Source organism: Phascolarctos cinereus, unplaced genomic scaffold (assembly GCF_003287225.1).
Source record: "Phascolarctos cinereus isolate Bilbo 61053 unplaced genomic scaffold, phaCin_HiC Scaffold_4;HRSCAF=312, whole genome shotgun sequence".
Lineage (NCBI taxonomy): Eukaryota > Metazoa > Chordata > Mammalia > Diprotodontia > Phascolarctidae > Phascolarctos > Phascolarctos cinereus.
This window is the reverse complement of record NW_027555847.1, coordinates 265831875-265853408: the sequence shown is the minus strand read 5'-3', so window position 1 is coordinate 265853408 and position 21534 is coordinate 265831875. Positions and strand designations below refer to the sequence as shown.

Genomic DNA, 21534 nt, shown 5'->3' with positions numbered 1-21534 from the left:
TCAGGACCAGAGGCAACTAGAGCCTCTATGACAGCTCTGTTCTGTAGATCGAATTCTAATTAGGAGATACAGGTTGAACATGTTATATAACCTGACTCCCTGGGTCTCTTGTAAAGGGGGGAAAATGAACAAAGGCTTAAATTTATACTCTGCAAGCTTCAGTATTTTCAAATTATGCAGCGCTTCATATTTTAGCAGATATATTGGTTTTGACTGAATATAACCAAAATTTTCCTCTCTGGTTTCCCAATGCTGTCCTGATAAATGACATTTTTTTCCCTTTAAAAAATACTTGTCCTCTTTCTTCATTTTCCCTCCACATCTCTATTTCGCAGATTCCCTGACTTCCTTCAAGATTTAGCTAAAGTCCACCCCTTTGACAAGAAGCCTCTACTATCTTCTTTATTAACCTTCATGCCTATCTACAGTTTATCCCATATATTTTTTATTTATATGCAACTGTTTGCACATTATCTTCTCCTTTAGACTGTGAGCTCCTGGAGGGCAGGGATTGTTTTTTCTTTCTTTCTTTGCATCCTCAGCACAATACCCAGCATATAGGAGGCACTTAATAAATGCATGTTAACTTGGCTTGATGATACTGTTGTATGTATGAAACAGACAGGAAGAGCAAAAGGAGAAATGAGATCAAATCTCAGAGAGAAAGTTTATTATTTTATCCATTCTGCCTTCTGGTCTCTTGAACTTTGAAAGATGTTACCATTGTATTTAAACCAGATCAGCATCTGATATTATCCTGTTTGACAGCAGTTCACATGTATAATTTTCCCCCTAATGTTTTCTGCAAATGGCAAAGTAGAAATATCAAATAAAAGACATTATCCACATTAGGCTCCTTTGCTGTTTCATGTCATTTTAGTGCTGTTATTTTAAAGAAAGGAGACTATTACGGTGTCAGCATCTGGAATCGGAGCATAGCAGGGAGCCCAAGATGCTATCCATCAGTTCTTGACAAGGCGGCATCAGGAAAGTAAATGGATGGTGTTTTAGCTCTGGGGCTTTTACTGAGAAACCTGCTCTTGTTCTGAGGAGAAATTACTGCTGCCTGATGCACATTGTTGTCTTTGTGTGAAGTGCACCCAGCGCTGACACCCTCTGACAGGACTGCTGATTACAGCGCCTGCATAAATTACTGACAGACAACCTGTGGTCTTTGTCATGGAGTTCACTAGGAAAGCTGCAATAACAAGCCATTCATTGCAGTGGTTAAGTAAAACAAAGGGTCCTTTTTTCCCCTCCCTGCTCTTCGCCCTTGTCCATTTACAAATCCCCAAACTACCTTCAGGGCTTAGCTTAGGTGCCACCTCCTACCAGCCTTTCCTTATCTCCCTATTTCTTGGTTAGGTCTCTCTCTTTCTGTCTCTCCCCCTCCCTCTTTCTCTTCCTCTCTTTCCTCCCTCCCTATCTCTCCCCTTCCCTCTTCTTCTCTCCCTCTCTTTTACCCCTCACTCTCTTCCTTCTCTCTCCCTCTTTCTCCTCTCCATATCTCCTCTCTCCTTCTCTCCCTCCCTTTTACTCTCTCTCCCTTTTTCTTCCTCGCTCTCCCCCTCCCTCCTTCCCTCTCTCTCCCTAAATTATATTACCTGTTTAGTGCTGCATTCCCCTTTCCCCTCCCCCCAAGAAGGTAAACTCCACAAGGACAGGAAATGTTTTTCTGTGTATGCACAATGACTTCCACATTTTTCAGCCTCTGCCCCAAATTGGTCTTGAAAATTCCCAATGTGGAAACTCCTTCCATTAGTACAGATTGGCAACTCCTCTATAATTTGTAGTCTTTGCACATAGTAACCGCTTAATAAATGAATTTTCATGTATTTCATTCATTCATTGAGAACTGTCTGGGATCCTGAGTCAATAAATGGCTTGCCCAGGGTCATAGCCAAGATTCAAACCTAGTTTTTCAGGTCTATTAGGTCTTCCGTCTCTTCTCTATCCCATATTGCCTCTATTATTGTATAGTATAGGCACTGGACCAATGCTTACTGAATTGAATGTGGGTGAAGAGGATGTCAACTTTTAAACCTTATTTTTCAGTAACAGAAGGTGACCCTATAACTGAAGAGTTAAAAGATTTCTCTTATAACTTAGGGGGGAAAAAACCCCATTTTGCCCCATTGTGATAGAGAAATGAGCTTTTCTAGATCTTAATCTAAGCTTTAAGCTGCAGTTGTGAATCACACGTCTTACAGGGGGTAAGGGTGAGAATACTGTTTTCCTATCCTATGTAACTAGAGGTTATACTATAAGAAGGATGGGATGAAAACCTGGCCCAGGATCCACTCTCTAATCCCCACAGAGAAGGCCGCCCTTAGCAAAGGGGGACACTGGCAGTAAAGTTTCTGTCGGCAGGAGCTTTTCCCGTTCAAGTGGAATCTTGGCAGACCTTCCTGAGTGCTCCTGGTTGGTAGCAGCCCTCAGGACCACAAGTAGTGGTTTTTTTCCCCATCACTTTCTAACTTGGCTCTTGTCATCTTCCTTCAAAGATAGAAAGAATTCTGAGGCAGGTGAGACAAAAAGGGTCAGAGTTGTAAGAAGGTTTGTTTCTTGTCTTATTAATGCTCTTGGTTTCCTGATAAACATGATGCTTAAAGCTGTGTTTTGGGTGAGAGGAGGCTACCCTCCAGTTTAGAGACTACAGAGGTCTTATTCCAAAAATATTACAGGACTTCATCTGTAGTGATTGTCTCTATATGTATGTATTGTGTAGATGAATGTGTATTTAAATATGCTCTTGAGAACATGGAAAGGCAGAACAGTTTGTAAACTTGATAAATCTTTCTTTCTTTTTTTGGAGGCAATCAGGGTTAAGTGACTTGCCCAGGGTCACACAGCTAGTAAGTGTCTGAGGTCAAATTTTAACTCGGGTCCTGTTGATTCCAGGGCCAGTGCTCTATCCACTGCACCACCTAGCTGCCCTGAGTAATTTCATTTTATTATTTTTTTAACGAATTTTATTGATGACTTTTGTTTTAAAATCTGTCATTTGAGTAATCGACTCTCTCCCCCCTCCATTTTGAAGAAAAAAAAAAGTTAAGCAAACACACCTTTTACAGTGACTAAGTCTGACAATGACTGAATCAGTCAGCAGTATTTTTAATCAGCCAACAAGCAGCTGTTATATTCCAGGCACTGGAGAAAGAAGTACAAAGAATCCAGTGGTGAATAAGACTTTCTGCTCCCGTAGTCACCTGCCTGTCTGGTGAGAAGAGGGCAATATTTCATTATCTGTCATCTGAGGCATTCCTGTTTTCTCATTGGCTACATCTTAGGATCATAATTTTAGGGCTGGGAGAACCCAAAAGTCATTTAAACCAACTCCCAAACTTTACAGAGGAGGAACACTAAAGTCCAGGAACATTAAGGAATTTGCCTGAGGTCACACAAAAAGTAAGTAAGAGAGCCAAGATTTAAATTCCAGGCTCCCTGATTCCAATCTGAGATTGCTGTCCATGAGAACTGGTCCACAGGCCAGTGGTCCTTGTTTCATCATCTGTCGGGAAATGAAAGCTGTTGGGAGGAGAAGGAATATGAATGGTGGTTACAGAATTTGACTTTCTTTTAACGAGATCGTTATTCGTGTCATTAAAGTGTATTCGGATTCTTTGAACTGGTCTTAGTTTACTACGTATCAGTTCATACATATCTTCCCATGCTTCTCTGAAGTCCTTATATTTGTCATTTCTTATGGCATAATAATTTTCCCTAGCACTAATACACTATTTTGAGCTACCCCTTAGTTTTTAATGGGTACCCACTATGTTTCTAGTTCTTTGCTAACACGTCCTTCAAAGTGTGTGGGGCAGTGACCACCAAAATCAAAAGTTTGGAGTCTGAATCAGAAATCAGAAAAGGTCTTTATTCCGCCGGCTATGAGAAGCAACATTTTATAGCCCTAACTCATGGCCCCCTCCCACTCTCTTACCTCTTTCCCCCATTGGCTGGGTACTCGAGACGTATAATCTAAATGCGGCAATTAATACCCAGTAGAAGCAAACATAGGATTTTTGAGAAAGGTGAAACTCAACTCAGGGCTTAGGCCTGAGGAAACTGCACTATAGGCCATCTCTCACAAAAGGACACTATCTAACTAAATTGCTTTCTGCTAACCCAAGAGATAATTGCATTCCAGATTGGAAGGGGGGGAGAGATAAAAGAATATTGTTCAATAATTATCTTCAGGGAGGAATTTGTGCATTTGGGGGATCTCTGTGGTTCAGTAAGGAAAGTATGTTTTAGAATCACTAGGAAACGTACTTCTGGGGACTCTCTTGCTTTATTCAGTATTTTGGCACTCTACTAACTGATGCTTTGGGGCCCAACCTTTGGTTTTCAAATAGATAAACAGTGGCAATAACATGAGTGAAATTTTTCTCATTTCAGGTTATCATTGCAGACGATTATTCAGATCCCTTTGATGCCAAGAGCGAGCTGAAGAATAAAGCAGGAAAGGGGGAAAGCACTGGCTACATGGAGCCCTATGAAGCCCAGAGGATCATGACGGGTAAGAATGGCCAGCGACCTGCAGATAAAGAAATCAGACCTCAAGCTGCAGGGTAGAAGTGGATGAGTTGATGGGTGTACATGTGTGCAAGTGCAAGATTTGGAGCAGGTGGCACGTTTCAGATGAGGCTATTTGATTTGGCATCTCCTAAGGAAAGTCAGTGATGGCCCTTCTTCAATTGTGAGTGTGTTCTGGAGGAAAAAAAACAGAGGACTTGGGTCAGAGAAAAGAGGGGGAAGGAAAGGCTTTAGTAAGCAACTCAGAAGGTTTTCCCACTTACTATAGTTTTCCAGTAATGGGGGTAGGGGGTGATACTTAAATGTTAGCAGAACACATTGAAGTAATTTGGTAGAGATTTAGGAAGCTGTAATATGTTTCTAAGGCACAAAAAAAAAATTTGTTCCTTGGTTTCTCTTGTTTTTGGTGTGTGCCCAGGTCTCTCTGTGTGCCTTTTTTCCCCCCCCCCAAATTTCTATGACTCTGGAGGCTTTCTTTGGATACTCTATTTCTTGGAATACTATTCTGGAATGCTTTTTTTTCTTTTTACCTGTCATGTTGTTTTATCCAAAGTATTGATAATGAAGTAAGTTTATCTTTATAGAAACTTAATTTTATGACTTCTGCAGTAACCAGTTGTGATATCACCTAAGAAAGAGCTGAATTTTTAATGAAGTACGGTGGAAGGGAGAGATTGATTCACAAAAATCAGATTTTTATTCAGACATCCTTTGAAAATACTGATTTCCATCCTCCTGATTTTAATTTTACCCTTTGGAAACCAACTTCTTTGAGGAGTAATTGGGAAAAGGTGAATATGTATTGAGAAGCCCGGGCTTAGAAACTGAGCAATAGCTAGGAGCCCTCCTAGACAGTCTTTTAATATTTAAGGAAAGTTTACTTTTGTTTCTCATCGGATAACTGAAAGCTAATGATGCTATTTAGATGAATGTAAAAAATTTGTTTTAAATACTTTTTTCTTTGTTTGGACTTCTTGGTGTGGGGAACTCCTGATATAAATCTCTGTGGATATAAATAGGGAATTTATGTGTTAATTTAGAAACTTAGAGAGTTCCTTTGGTCACTGGGAGTGTTAAGTGACTCGCCCAAGTTCACACAGCAAGTATGTGTCAGAGGCAGGATTTGAACCCAGGAAGGGTTGGGCCACGAAGGCCCAAATTCAAATTCTACCTTTATGTACTTAACCGTAGTGTTTTACCCTGAGCAAATCACTTATCCGTACAAGCCTCAGTTTTCTCATCAGTAACATAGGGGATTAAACTTGACCTCTAAGCCCCCTTCCGGCACTAAACCTAAGATCCTATGACTTTCCTCACTTTAATGCTGTCTGTTCATGACACCACCACTGAAACTGTCTTTCTGTAGTTTTATTTTATGCTAGATAAAGCTTCCCCAAAAGTCCAGAGCCGAAGGCTTATCCTAGTGAGGAGGCTGATGCAGAGCTCTCCAAGCCTCTGCCAGTGGGCCACAAGCTCTGACAGGTCCTCCCAGACTGAAAAGACTTTGAATATGTGCCCGGTGATGAACTGTATGTCTGAGAACCAGCCTGGCTAGCCTAAGGTAAGGGAAGCTCCATCACTGGAGAGTTGGCCAGCAGGTGGGGAGTTGTTTTTGGCCATAGCAGCAACTCCTGAAACTATCGACTACATCACTGAAGATCTGTAATTTGTGTCCATGGAGAGATTGTCCGTACCAAATCCTGAAAGTGTTGAGTTAAGTACAGAAGATTAAAAAAAATTATATATAATACCAGTTCCTCATCTCAGGATCCATCCACCCTTTCATAGAGCAGAGAAACCCTGCTTCACTGGGCCTTTTGGAGAGGAGGACTTTAATGAGCCATATTGGGGGCAGCTGGGTGGCTCAGTGGACAGTGACTCCATCCAGGCCTGGAATCAGGAAAATTCATCTCCCTCAGTTCAAATTTGGCCTCAATTACCAGCTGTCACCTTAACTCTCTTTGCCTCAGTTTCTTCATCTGTAAAATGATCTGGAAAAGGAAATGGAAAACTGCTCCGGTGTCTTTGCCAATAAAACCCCAGATGGGATCACAGAGGGTTGGACATGACTGAAATGACCAAACAACAGCAACTGAGGCTTCAAGGCCCTCATAGCCATGGAAGCTGTTGTTTCCTGGGCTGATCAGGATTCAGACTCTCCAGAATTATAGAACCAGCCCCCATTGTAGCTCCAGTTACTTGGCACAGTTTGTCATGTGAAATTGGTTAAAAATTTGTGGTTGTCAAAGTGAGTGCTGGCCAGGAATTTGAAAGGAGGGTTAGGAGACTTTGGTTTGTGGTCTAGGAAGCCGGCACTCTACCTAGTGGTAAGTTAGTCATGGCCAAATGCCTAAGTCTGTCCTTTCCTCTCCCTTGTTGCCTGCACCCTCCTCGTGGAGGGAATGGACAATTTATGATGTTCAGAGGTGCAGGACATGATAAGATGATGACAATGATGGGCAATACCTGGGGGCCTCATTCTTGGGATTGGGAGTGATCAGCAGGGAGATTATGTGAAGTTGTGGGAAACAAGGCATATCCTGGTATCTTTCCTTCTTGTTTCCTTCCTGCTTTCTCTCTCTCCCTCTCTCTCTCTCTCTCTCTCTCTCTCTCTCTCTCTCTCTCTCTCTCTCTCTCTCTCTCTCTCTCTCTCTCTCTCCTCTGTTTTTCATAACATTGTTTTCTCCTGGTTCTCCTCCTACCTGTCTGACCACTCCTTCTCAGTCTCCTTTGATGATTCCTCTTCCATAGATTTCCCTCAAGGCTCTGTTCCAGACTCTTTTTTTTTTCCCTCCACTATATAATCTCAGTGGGTGCTCTCATTAGCTTCCATGGGTATCATTTTAATGCACATGATTCCCAGATCCCTCTTCCTCTTCTCTTTCTCTCCTCTCCCCCCCCTCTCCCTTCTCCTCTCTTCTCTCCCACTTCTCTCTTTTTCTCACTCTGTTTCTCACACATGCATACACATTTTCTCTCTCATACCCTCAAATTTTTAACTCTCCGATCCTGCATCTGCAAAGGAGGGAAGCTGTGATTTCTGTTCCAGCTGCAGTACAGTGGCTATTTTTAGCTTGTCCCTGTCTGCATCAGATCTGGTTGGCAGAAGACCCGAGATGGAGATTTCTTGGTAGTGAGACTTCTGATAAAATATATTCAGTTGGCTGCTCTGCTTTCTAGATTATGTCAGTCAGGTTGAGTTCATTGAGTTTTCTTTTTAAAATATTGGCAGGTGTTTTTGTACCTGATCCATGAAAAACTGTTAACAGCTTCTGTCCCTCTTGATGACCCTGAAATTATCTTCAGAACATACCCTTTTTCTATAAGAGTGAATGAATTGAAAGCTATATATATAAAATAGGGCCGACGATGGTTGCTATCATTGTATTATTTGTTATTGACCCATGGGAAGGTGGAGGATTTATATTGATTGTCCTTTCTGCCTTGAGATAGTGCCATTAAAAATAAACCAGAGAAAACATGTTTCTGATTCAGAACTACCTTTTATTGTTTCTGTTTTGTTTATGTGCAATTCAAGTTAATGCAATTTGTAATTCAGAAATATGATGGTAACTAGCAAAGCTGAGTAAAACGATTCTGCTGGATCTTCATGTCCCCCTCGGTTACTGACAGTTCAAATTCTGGATTAATAAGCAGGGACAGCAGTAGCAGCCACTAAAAGAAATTCTGTGCTCTCATTTATTTAAATAGGCCTCTCTCTGAACTATATAAAGACCTTTTTTTTTTTAACTGCTTCTGGTTTTATTCATAGGGACTGTGTTTAAGGTTCTCATTTCTGATGAATAATGTGATGACAAGGAAGGAACAAAAAGAGTTTAGCCTTAAGACCGGGGGGCAAAACCCCTGCACATTGACTCTCAGGCCTTCTTCCAAAAAGAAAGTCCCAAAGAAAACAAATCAACAAAGTGGACTGAGATATGAACTTTCATGTGAACAGCTGTGGAACAAAGATCCACAAGTGTGATGCTTTTGTGCTGACTCAGCAATTCTGGATGTTGCACTTTCCTCATACACTTAAAAGCCCAGAATCAAATATTTATTAATTAAGCATTTGCTGGCCACCTAGCATTATGCTAACTGTCAGTGCCACAGGATAATTAAATGTAACAGTCACTGGAGGAACATAATGAACTAGCCAGGGAGATAAAGTAGAAAATAATAAAAGATAATTTATCAGCAATGATAAATGATGTGTTCAAAAGAAAACCTAATTGTTGCGGGAATTCAGAGAAGGGAAAGATATCAGGGAAGGCTTCATGGAGGAAACGTTTGAAAAATGTATGTATGGGACTTGAGTTGGTGGATAGGAATGGGAATTACATTCCAGGTTGAGGATTAGGGAAAGCAAAGTGATGGAAAGGATTATTGTAGATAAGGATAGTGCCGTAAGGGCAACCACCGAATTTCAGAGTTAGAAGGGACCTCAAAGGCCACCCAGTCTAATCTGTATCTGAAAAGGAATCCTTTTGGAAAATGTATACTGTACATCAGTAGCTTCTCAAAGCATTGGTCCATGAACCCCTGAAGGTCCCCAAGACTGTTTCAGAGAGTCCACAAAGTCAAAACTCATTTTGTAATAATACTACAATATCATTTGCCTGAGATATTCCCTTTTCTAACTACATGTCCGTGTGAGGCTTTATTTTCTTGTTATACTTCAACCAAAACATTTCCCAACTGATTGAATTCAAAAGCTGATGTGAGAATCCAGCTGGTTTCTATTAAGCCAGACATTAAGGAGATTTTCAAAACTATGTAAAACAGTGTCACAAAATTCTTTTTTAATTTTGGAAAATATGGTTATTTTTCATTAGAATGTTATTTATGTTAACACAGAATTATTGTTATTTTTAAATAAATTAATGCTTATTTAAAAATTTAGCAGTTTTCATTTCTGATGTGATCAGTATTAATAATATAACCCACATAAACAAAAGCTTGTTGAGGTCCTCTAATTTTTCAGAGTGTGAAGGGGGTCCTAAGACCAAAATGTTTGAGAACCACCAATCTATACCATACTAGACAAATGTCTAGTCAGTCTTTGCCTGAAGACCTTGAGGGAGGGAGAACCTATCACCTGATGAGGCATCCCATTAGATCAGGGATTCTTCCCATGGGATCCACGGAAGGGTACCTTGGGTAGATTTGAAGGGGTGCCTGAACTGGAATGGGGGGAAAAATGATGTCTTGGTTTCACTCTTCTCCAGCTGAAATCTGAGCATTTCCTTCAAGTGACCAAATGAGATAATAGTTGTAAAAAGCACTTAGCACAGTGCCATAGACAGACAGACAGACAGACACACACACACACACACACACACACACACTTATACCTTTCCTTTGATTATTTAAAATTTGATTATTTAAAAAAAAAGACTTTAGGGGAAAAGACCCGCCCATACAAAAATATTTATAGCTGCTCTTTCTGTGGTGTCAAAGAATTGGAAATTGAGGGGATGCCTATCAATTGGGGAATGGCCAAACAAGTTGGAATATTATTGTGCTCTAAGAAATGATGAACAGGCAGACTTCAGAAAAACCTGAAAAGACATATATGGTCTGATGCTGAGTGAAGTGAGCAGAACCAGGAGAATGTTGTGCACAGTAACAGTTGCAGTGTGAGATGACTAACTTTGATAGACTCATCTCTTCTTAGTAATGCAAGGATCTAAGACAACTCCAAAGGACTCATGATGGAAAATGCTGTCTACATCCAGAGAAAGAACTATGGAGTCTGAATGCAGATCAAAGCATATTATTTGCTCTCTCTCTCTTTCTTTTTTTCTTTTTCTTTTTTGTTTTTTCTTCTTTCTCATGGTTTGTCCCATTGATTCTAATTTTTCTTTACAACGTGGCTAATGTGAAAATATGTTCAATATGAATGTATATGCACAGCCTATATCAAGTTGCATGCAATCTTGGGATTGGGGGAGGGGAGAGATGAGGAGAAAATTTGGAACTCAAAAATCTTATGGAAGTGAATGTTGAAAACTAAAAATAAATTAATTAATTTAAAAAAATAAATAAATACAGGAATAAAGCAAAAAAAAAAAGACTTTATGAGAAGGTGGTTCGCAGACTTCACTGACTGTCAAAGGGTTCCATGACACAGAAAAGGGTTAACAGCCTTCCTTTTTTTTTTTTGAGGCAGTCAGGGTTAAGTGACTTGCCCAGGGTCACACAGCTAGTAAGTGTCTGAGGCCACATTTGAACTCAGATCTTCCTGACTCTAGGGCTGGTACTATATCCATTGTACCACCTAGCTGCCCCAACAGCCCTCTTTTAAATAATTTTAATAGTTAAGAAATTTTACCTTACGTTGACCCTAAAATCTACCCATTTTATAACTTCTACCTATTATTTCTAGTTCTGCTCTTTAGGCTCAAAAAGAACATGTTTAATCCTTCTTCCACATGATAACCCTTCAAACCCTTGAAGACTGCTTTCATAGAGATGATAGGTTGAGAGATGGAAGGGACCCTCAATAGTCCACCCTCATTTTGGAGGCAAAACTGAGATTAAGGATAAGTAAGCACCTAGACTATCAGTGGGGCAGTTAGGGGGTGCCGTAGTGCACAGAGTGCTGGGCCTGGATTCGTGAAGACTCATGAGTTCAAGTCTGCCCTCACACACTTACTGGCTGTGTGACCCTGGGCAAGTCATTTAACCCTGTTTGCCTCCATTTCCTCATCTGTAAAATGAGCTGGAGAAGGGCCCAGTAAACCACTCCAGTATCTTTGGCAAGAAAACTCCAAATGGGGTCACAAAGAGTCAGATGTGACTAAAAAACGACTGAACAGACATTGCTATCCTACTCCATCACCCCATTATCCATCTTTTTCCTTTCATGTAAAGTTCCTCCTTCCAGAGCCATATTGCAGCCCTCTGCCCCATCCCACTAAGTCTTAATGTTATCCAGGAGGTATTTGGCATCTATACTTTATGCATTTGCATGTTAGCATTGCAGGCCAGGGATGTTATTGCTGGCTCTATTCTTGTCTCTCGCCTCCTATAAATTTCTGAACATCGCTGCTTCTATCCTTTCCTGCATTGTTGCTACTTTATACGGTACATAGTCTAGTTAGATATACATAGTTTCTGCCTCCTACTTCTTTTTCAGTTTAAATCCCTTTATGTTATATTTATAAAAATCCAAGTAAATACTTTTTTTTTGACTAATTCTTGTTAGAGGCACTCCATCCCTGGCCATGATGCTGTTCTATTATTTTAAATTGTTGTCCAGAAATCTAAATCTTATTCTGATACTATCTTGTTCAATAGCTATTTATTTACCTTATCGTTTTTATACACACTTTTAACAATGCCCCAACTCCTGTATTACCTAGAGCTGCTTTTGGGATATACCTCAAATATTCCTTAGTAAGAAAAGTGGACTAGAGCACAGATTCTAATCCTTTCCCCTCTTTGTCTCATTTCTGGGAACTGTGCTCCCAGACTACATGAGTGCAGCAGAGGCTGAGGGTTTCTGGTATCCCAGTGGCAGTATTTTATCATTCCTGGTATAACTAGAATGTGTATGAGAGAATCTGAAGGCTAGGTTTTTAAAAACTGTGTGGCATAAACTAACATTGGGAAGCTTGAAGGGGCTCCCAAGGGTCAGTACTGCTGCCCCCTTTTTGTATGGCCCTTGAGCAAAGAATGGTTTTTACATTTCTAAATAGTTTTATTCTATTTTAAAATGTAGTGTGCTGACCCCTGGACTAGAGGAATATCTTGGAGGGAGACTAATATTTTGTGATAGGTTTGCCATTGCTGATAATCCTTTTAGAGTGTTTGCCTCATCTCTTACTGTACACTGTTGTTTTTTGTTTTTGGGTTTTGTTTTTTGGCGAGGCAATTTGGGTTAAGTGACTTGCCCAGGGTCCCACAGCTAGTAAGTGTCAAATCTGGGGCTGGATTTGAACTCAGGTCCTCCTGACTCCAAGGCCAGAGCTCTATCTACTGTGCCCCTGTACACTTTGGATTTAAGCAGACTGCTAGCCATGTGGAATTATCTAAAATAAGGGGTTTTTTTATTTAGATGAATCATTACATGGGAAAAATTTGTAGATGATTGATTTCATTGTGACAGACAAAACTTCTATCTTCTCCCCAAAAAAATCGTTATTGGTTGATCAAATTCTTCTCACGCCATTTTCCAAATTCCTTTTTAAAGGCAGCGACTGTGTCCATTCCTAGGACAAAGGATGTTTACCCAAACATTGTGTGGATTGTTTAGTTATTAGGGATATTGGGACCAAAATCAGGCTCTTTTGCTTGGATTTTTTCTTGTTGTAAGTTTCTTTTCAAAGTCAAAATTCTTTGTGTTTGACATTATAAGTGGTTGCATAAATAGAGGTACTTGGTGTCAATAGGCCCTCAGATTGCATTTGAAAAATTAGAATCAGTATATAAAAAATCAGCAATCTGACCTGAAATAAGTGTCTGTGAGTAATGAGGGAAATGTAAAGAGAGAAGTAATGATTAAAGATGACTGACAGTGAAGTCTGCTGGTGGGGTGAAGGGAAAGAGGTAGTGACGACTTATACATTTGGGTGTTTTTCCTGAAGTTTCCATGAGACTGCAGCATGTGTTTGATCATGAGTAACAATGGCAGGCTTTTGATGTTTGTGTTTCTTCTAAAATATAGATAGTTTTACACTGCAAATCCAATGAATGATCCTCTCTTTTTTGTCTTTTGGTTTGCCAAACGTAACCAAAAGTTGTTTACCTCCAGTTAGAGCATAGGAGGTGGCGGAGATCCAGCTATGTTATCAGAAGTTCCTCTGCAAGCCACCGCCACCTGAAATAACCAATATGTTGGCAAAGGAGTGTCAGACAAACGTGGATTTGCATATAGAAACAAAAGGGTTTATGGTGGCAACTCAAGATTAGATTATTGCCATTAGAGGTTGTAGATAGGTGAGTTATCCTTAAGGAACCTAATTTTATTTTATTTTATTTTTTTGGCTAGGCGATGGGGTTAAGTGACTTGCCCAGGGTCACACAGCTAGTAAGTGTTATGTGTCTGAGACCACATTTGAACTCAGGTCCTTCTAAATCCAGGGCCGGGTGCTCTATCCCCTGAGCCACCCAGCTGCACCAGGAACTTAATTTTATTGATCAGGACAGATTATGCAAGGTACAACACATCTCTACTGGCTCCAAAACTTTAGCTCCTACTTACAGTGGGGGCAGCTAGGTGGCATAGTGGATAGAGTGCTGGGCCTAGAGTCAGGACAACTCATCTTCCCAAGTTCAAATCTGGCCTTAGACACTTACAGCTGTGTGATCCTGGGCAAGTCATTTAACCCTGTTTGCCTCAGTTTCCTCATCTGTAAAACAAGCTGGAGAAGAAAATGGCAAACGACTTTTTGCCAAGAAAATCCCAAATGGGGTCACAAAGAGGTGGACCCGATTGAAAAGACTGAACAACAAAGGCACATACATAGTAAGGCTGACCTTGTGGCTAAAAATATACCTCAGAAAACAACTATCTAAATTAGAAGGCAATACGCCAGAAATGTAGGCTTCACCATGTCCTAGGGGATTCAACAAATGAAGATGTACTGGTACTGATCCAATGTCACAAATTAAGGGACTGCCCACAGTCTCCTGGATACAATGCTGATCCACAAAATTTTAAGAACAATGTTTTTAATAGATACTCATAATCTCCAAGCCACACTGAAGGAAAAATTTTCAAACTGTAGACATCTTGGAAAAGAAATATAAATGTTGTAAAAACATGATGAAATATATCATCTCTGTTTTCCTAAAGATGCTTTCAGTGAGTTTACAGAAGATAAGTTCACATCTCAACACTTTTCAGTTATAAAAAAGAAGTTATTTTATCCATTCATCCTACAGTTTGCAAATTATAGCAGCTTGTTGCAGGATAGTTTCTCTCTGAACTCCATCCAAAAAAAAAATGAGAAGAGATGAAATAATGATGATAATGATAATTTTAAAAAAATTACTGCTGACTGTGTCAGCGGCACAGTGGATGGGTCTAGAGTCAGAAAGACTCCCCTTCCTGAGTTCAAATCCCACCTCAGACAGACATTAGCTGTGTGATCCCAGGCAAGTTTCTTAGCCCTATTTGCCTCAGTTTTCTCATCTGTAAATTGAGCTGGAGAAAAAAAAATGGTATACCACTGTAGTGTCTTTGCCAAGAAAACCCCAAAAAGGGTCATAAAGAGTCGGACACGACTAAAAAAAACCTAATGAACAATATAAGTCAGGCCCTGTGCTAGGTTCTGGGGATGCAGAGACAATGAAACAGTTTCTGCCCTTAAGAAACTTAGATTCTATAGAAACTGCTAACATATATGCATAGAAGTATTTGCCAAATATATGTAATTAGTACAAGGTAATTTGGTGATGGGAGACACTGTTAGCTAGGGGGATCAGGAAAGGCTTCATGTATGAAGTGACTTTTGAGCTAAGCTTCAAAGGTAATTAGGGATTCTCAGAGTTGGAGCTGAAGAGAGAGTGCATCCTAGGCATGATATGGTAGATGATGCAAAAGTACAAAGAAGATGGACTGTCATGTCTAAGGAACAGCAAGAAAGTCAGAGTACTGTATTCCCAGAGTACATGCAGAGCAGTAATACATAATAACACTGGAAAGGCAGACTACAATCAGGATGTGAAGGACTTCAAATGCCAAACAGAGGAGTTGATATTTGATCATAGAAATACTCAGTAGCCATTGGAGTTTACTAAGTAATCGATAACTATACTGTGATGCTCAGTATATATAACAGCCTTTCATAGTGTCTATAGCACTTTATGCTTTGCAAAGCACCTTCATATGTGGATCCTTACAAACACCTTGTAGGATAGGGAGGTCAAGTATTATTGTCCCCATTTTACAGATTAAGAAACTATGAAGTCCAGAGGGGTTGTGGTTTGCTACCCAAGGTCATACTCCTGCTCATGGATAGAAGTGAAACTAGCACCCAGGTCTCCTATCTCCTAATTCACTGGACCCTCCTATGCATCATGTTGCCTAGTAGGGTTGGGGACAGGGACCATCTTTTGCCTCTTTTGATATCCCCAGCACTGATCGCAGTGTGCACAGAGTTTGTGCTTAATAAATGGTTTATTGATGGATTGTCTTGTGATTTCATTAGTATAGTGATCTCCTGGATAGGAGGGCACAATTTCCACAATTGTTAGTCTTAGAGAATTACCCAGAGCACCAAGAGATTAAAGGGCTCACCCGTGGTCTTATAGCCAGAATGGGGCAGGGTAGCCTCCAACTTGGAGCTCAGCACAATGCCTAGTCCATAGTGGGTGCTTACTAAATTACTTGCTGACTGATTCAACATATATATATATCAAACAGTAAAACTTGAGGAACAATCACATAGTTGATGTCATTTTGACAGTGTCATCTGTTTTCTTGTGGAAGAACCTTCACTGTAGTATAAATTTCTTTTTAAAATGCACTTGGCTTGATCAAACAGATGGGAAAGGGACCCACATGTACGAAAATATTCATAGCAGCTCTTTTTGTGGTGGCAAAGAATTGGAAATTGAGAGGATGCCCATCAAGTGGGGAATGGCTGAACAAGTTGTGGTATGTGAATGTAGTGAAATACCATTGTGCTATAAGAAATGATGAACAGGTTGACTTCAGAAAAACCTGGAAAGACTTATATGGTCTGATGCTGAGTGAAGTGAGCAGAACCAAGAGAACTTTGTACACAATAACAGCCACGTTATGTGATCACTAATATTGATAAACTTACCCCTTCTCAGCATTACAAGGATCTAAGACATCTCCAGAGGCCTTGTGATGGAAAATGCTATCCACATCCAAAGAAAGAACTATGGAAGTTGAATCGCTTTCATTTTTTTTCTCTTCTGTTGAGTTTTGTTTCCTCTTTCTGATGGTTCCTCCTGTTGGTTTTAATTTTTACTTACAACTTCACTAATGTGAAAATATGTTTAATAGGAATGTAAATGTAAAAGCCTATATCAGATTGTGCGCCGTCTTGGGGAGGGTGGGGGGGGAGGAAGGGGGAGAAAAATTTTCAACTCAAAAGCATATGGAAGTGATTGTTGATAAATCAAAATAAACTAATAAAAAATTTTTTAAATGCTCTTGACTTTAAAAAAGAAAAGAAATTGAATGAAGAAAAAAAGTGTACAACAAATCAGATTCCCTTCCGTGAAATTTCAGAAAGGAACCCAAAATCTATTGTATGAAAACTAAATGCTGACTACATAACTCACCATCTGCAGATAGCAGGGCTCCAAAAATCTCTTCTTTAAACAGTGTTATCTTTGCACACAGTAGGCAGTCAGTAAATATGTATTGAATGGACAAATCAATGTCATCAAATGTTATATGGAGATTTTCACTGAGATGAGTTGTTAATTTGTACACAAGGCCCAAATTATAACCCTCAGTCCCATTAACACTTACTTATTAGAGATTTGCTTTTAAAACTTTTGGTTAGTCTATTAAATAAGAAAAAGTAATCTTAAAATATAGAGTGTGTCCAATGTGGTCAAATTAGTGCTGTGATTAATAAACTAGCTATTACCATTTTAATTCATAAGCTTGATGCTACATGTTATATTGAGTTTTTATTTGCCATGTATAGGATAGTTCATTCATAAAAACATTGGCCCTCATTTTCAAGGGCTTGGTTGCACAAAACACAGGCAGGGCTCAGCTTCTCTTAAAATTACATTAGACGTATGCAAATGAGCCTAGCAGAATACCTTTTGCACTCACACCTCGTGAGTTGAGCCACAAGATTTAATTATCTGTTCTAGGTGGAGACTCTCAAATGCTCAGGCCACAATTATGTCAAAAGTGTTTCAAAGCACAGGATAAAACAAATGCTTAGTTTGCCTTACTGGTCTTTCCAGGTTGTGAAAAAGGGGGTAGGTCATGATCAGCTTCTCAACACTGCAAGGTAATGAATGCATTCCTGGTTGGTAGCTATGATTGTAGTTTACAGCTAATGTCATATGCCCAGACTTGTTCCTTCTTTTGAAAGTTCCCCCTTGGCTACAGCATGGATTTTGCTGTAAATCTTCTGAATTTGTCACCAAGTCCACAGCTTTTCACTCATTTTTAATTGTCCTTTCACTTAGACATAATACATTTTAAGGAAATTCTAAAAACAAAACAAAACAAAAAACAGCTGTCATCAGCTAAGATCAGAACTTTGTGTGATTTATTTTTCTATTGTATTACAAACTCCTTCTGTTTCTGTCTCAGGCCTTTTTAAGAGAATTTTGGCAGGGTGCCCCAGAAAGAGTCCTGGTTTTGGAGTAAGGAGATTGCTTCAACTGTTTCAAGCCAGATAAAGCACTTCATTTCTTTCAGGCCGAGTTTCCTCATCGGTAAAATAGGGACAACAATAGTTGAATTGCCTCTATCACAAGATTGTCATGAGTAAAGTGTCTGGTAAACTGCAAAGTACAAATATGATCTATCTGTTGGCTCAGACAGAAAAGTCTGAGTTTTTTCCAGAAACTTAATTTTTGACGAAGTTGTGTTTTTTTTTTTTCAGTACTCAAACCTGTACTTTCATGAGGTGGTCATGAGTGGTAACATGGTACAGTAGGACACAGGCTTGGGAGCAGGAGCCCTGAGTTCTCCTCTTGTCTAAATCTAGTTCTGATTTTCAAGGTCTGAAACCTTGAGGAATTGACCTCTTCTCTCTGGGCCTCAGTTTCTTTGTCGTCAAAATGAGGGGGTTCTTGAAACATGCAAATCTGTAGAGATATTTGGATAAAGAAAGTTGTTCCTTTTAACATCTTACTTTGGCAAATATTAGGGGGAAATATGGATATATGATTGGCATGAGAAACAGATTTCCCATGTATAGCAAAAGCATCCAGTTTAATAGTTGGCAACCCAGTTTTGCTCCAGGGAAATGACACTTTTAGACTTTATCTGTTTTGGTATTTGGTCCCAGGAAACCTTTTCTGAACAGGTAGGTAGCTCAGTGGATAGAGTGTGGGGCCTGGAGTCAGGAAGACTCATCTTCCTGAGTTCAAATCTGTCCTCAGACACTATTTGTGTGATCCTGGGCAAGTCATTTTGCCCCTGTTTGCCTCAGTTTCCACATCTGTAAAATGAGCTGGAGAAGGATATGGCATCTTTGCCTAGAAAACCCCAAATGGGGTCAAGAACAGTCAGACATGACTGAAAAAAATGACTGAAAAACAACAAAACCTTTTGTCAACTCCCTGTCAGTGTTTTCTACCCCTTCAAATTATCCTGTATTCAGTTCTCTTTTTACATGTATTGCCATCCCCCCATAGAATGCCCCCAAGAAGCTGGCATTCATTTTTTTCAGCCATATCTGACTCTTCTTGAACCCATTGCAACACTGCATGGACTGTTCTTAATTCATTGGTCTTCATCACCACTAAACTATCACACACTTCCTTTATTTACATCCTAAAGATTTGTTTCCACAGGGAAGGATTAACAGAGTGGAACTGGTCCATTATACACTGTAACACAATTACTGGGATTGGTCACAGGCCCAGCCCCATTTCAGCAGGCCCCGCCCCAGTGTCACTTTGAAACTCACTTTGAATGAGAGTCTTGGGCTGGAAGCTTCTTCTTAATGGTGCCAACATTATTTTCCTAAATGAGAAATTGATTTTCCTTTTCCTTTTCTTTTCCTCTTTTGCTTCCCTTTGTCATCTTCCTGTCTCATCTCATTTTCTCCTTCTCTGTTTCTTACTCTTTAAGACAGATCATGGCCTGGCATGCTTGTAATCTGGCTAATGGGGAGGCCAAGGCCCATAATCTCTTGAGCTCAGGAGCTCTGGTTGAGCCAGTCTACTGTCCACATTAAGTTCCGCATTAATAATGGTGAGCCATTGTGGGGGTGGGGGAGAGGAGGAAACCAAATTGTCTAAGGAGAGGCAAACTGGCCCAGGTTGGATTCAGAGCAAATCAAAATTCCCTCATGGATCAGAGTGAGATCAGGCCCATGAGAGGCCCATGCTTCAGCCAGAGCAGAATAGGATAACTTAATCAATTTTTAAAAATTAATTTAGGAGCAGCTAGGTGGCCCAGTGGATAGAGCACTGGCCCTGGATTCAGGAGGACCTGAGTTCAAATCTGGCTTCAGGCACATAACACTAGCTTTGTGACCCTGGGCAAGTCACTTAACCCCATTGCCTAGCCCCCCAAAAAAAAATTAATTTAAAAGAAAAAGACAGATCATGATTCATTTTATTAGTCTGACCTTTCAGGTGGGAATTATCTGCCTTAAGTAAACTGTAGGCTTCTTGCTACAGGTGTCCATGTGTTAAGACCTTCTTCTCTACCTACTCTTCATGCCACCCAATCCTATATCCTATGGCTACTTACAAAATACTGACAGCTGCCTCACAGAGGGACCTAGAGAGCTCTAATGAAATATTCAGAGATGGCAGTATCTCCTAGATAGTACTCTTTAAACTTCATCTAACATTCAGCTCAGCTGGAAAGCTTACAGTTCAGCATGGTGTGTAGATAGAGTCCTGTACCTGGGTCAAGAAGACCTGGTTTGAACCCCACACTGAATATTTCCTGACTGTGTGACCCTGAGCAAGTAACCAGAACCTCAGTTTACTCATCTGCAAAATGAAGGAGTTGGACTCAAGGACTTTTAAAAGTCTTTTCCAACTCTGACGTCTATGATCTTAGGTGTAATTGCTATTATTAATGGAACCTCATTAATGTAAGACCATCAGTAGTGAGGAAAACCTAGCTCATGGCTTGCTTCCTGCAACATACTTTTAGAGAAAGTGCAAAGATATAGCTGAGGAATGAATCACTAATTGGTCCTCAACATTGGGCCCCACATTAGGTGAGATTTCTGGTTTATTTTTTCTTCTTCTGAAATGCCCTTTTATGTATTTTTGATGTGTCATCTTTTACACAAGCAACAATTTAAAACACCTCTGTAATTTTCATCATGCAAGCAATTAATTTTTAATTGCCTTTTTAAAATATTGAAGTGTTTCATTTCCTATCAATTCTTGTCCTCTAGGGCACTGCCCCTTTACGTACAGAAAAGATGTGACAGGTCACTAGAAGGAATTGTGACGTTCATTAAATATGAACAGCAGAGACTGAAGGAATCTCCACCCCATCCTGGCTATTTCTATCCTGGCTTAGCGAGGTTAAAGAAAAGACCCTTTTTCTTTAATGGGACAACTTTTAACAAAATACCACGTTCTCATGTCTGCTATAAAGCCTTCACCAAAGCTTGCTGGCATTTCCAGCCCCAAATCAAGGAATGGATGGAAACCACCACCACTAGTTCCTTCTTTTCCATGGCACAGCTCCATATGTCTCCCTGTGTCATTGAGGCATGAGCTTCAGGGAGACTCTCCCTCTTCCCGAGACCCCCAAAAGTCCCTATTTCCTCCCTTTGCCCTTCAGTGTGGCTTGTGAGTTAGTTTGTGTTTGTGATCTGGGAATGCCTGCAGGGGAAGGCATAAAAGTGGAAGTCAGAGTCATCCAAGAGTTCTCTGAATGGGACTTTCACCATTGATGGGCTAAAACATGGGCCGTGACTTTTGCCACACACCCCTCCCCTAGCTTGTCAGTATTTCCAGAGTTGGAAGGTTAAAGGAGGTTTGGCGTGGGTGGAAGCAGCACCACCATTTCCTCTCCCTGTCTAGTAAGATCCCTTACCCCTTTCCACCGAAGAATTATCACCACTGTATACACCCATGCACACTCTGGTCAATCATGAATGTGAAGAGCAAACAAGGTCTTCACTTATAAAAGTATTGGGGATGCCTGGCTTCAATGAGTTTCTGCTATCCCCCTCAACTCTAAAATTCTCCGATTCTGTGAAAGTTTGGGTCAGTTTCCCCTGCTTTGGAATAAATGAAGCACTTCAGTGCTTTGTTGTTATTCAGTCGTGTCCAACTGTTAGTCACCCCATGGACCATGCTGTCTGTGGGGTTTTCTTGGCAAAGATACTA

The 21534-nt window shown here is 40.2% G+C and overlaps 1 protein-coding gene across 2 annotated transcripts in view; it reads left to right on the top strand.

Moving 5' to 3' along the window:
* Nucleotides 1-21534, top strand: part of SHB (SH2 domain containing adaptor protein B) — a 348241-nt gene that overhangs the window by 109426 nt on the left and 217281 nt on the right. For both annotated transcript variants that reach the window (XM_021004560.2, XM_021004561.2), the window contains exon 2: nucleotides 4402-4522. In XM_021004560.2, the coding sequence (XP_020860219.1) occupies nucleotides 4402-4522 (121 nt within the window). The remainder of the gene's footprint in view (nucleotides 1-4401; nucleotides 4523-21534) is intronic.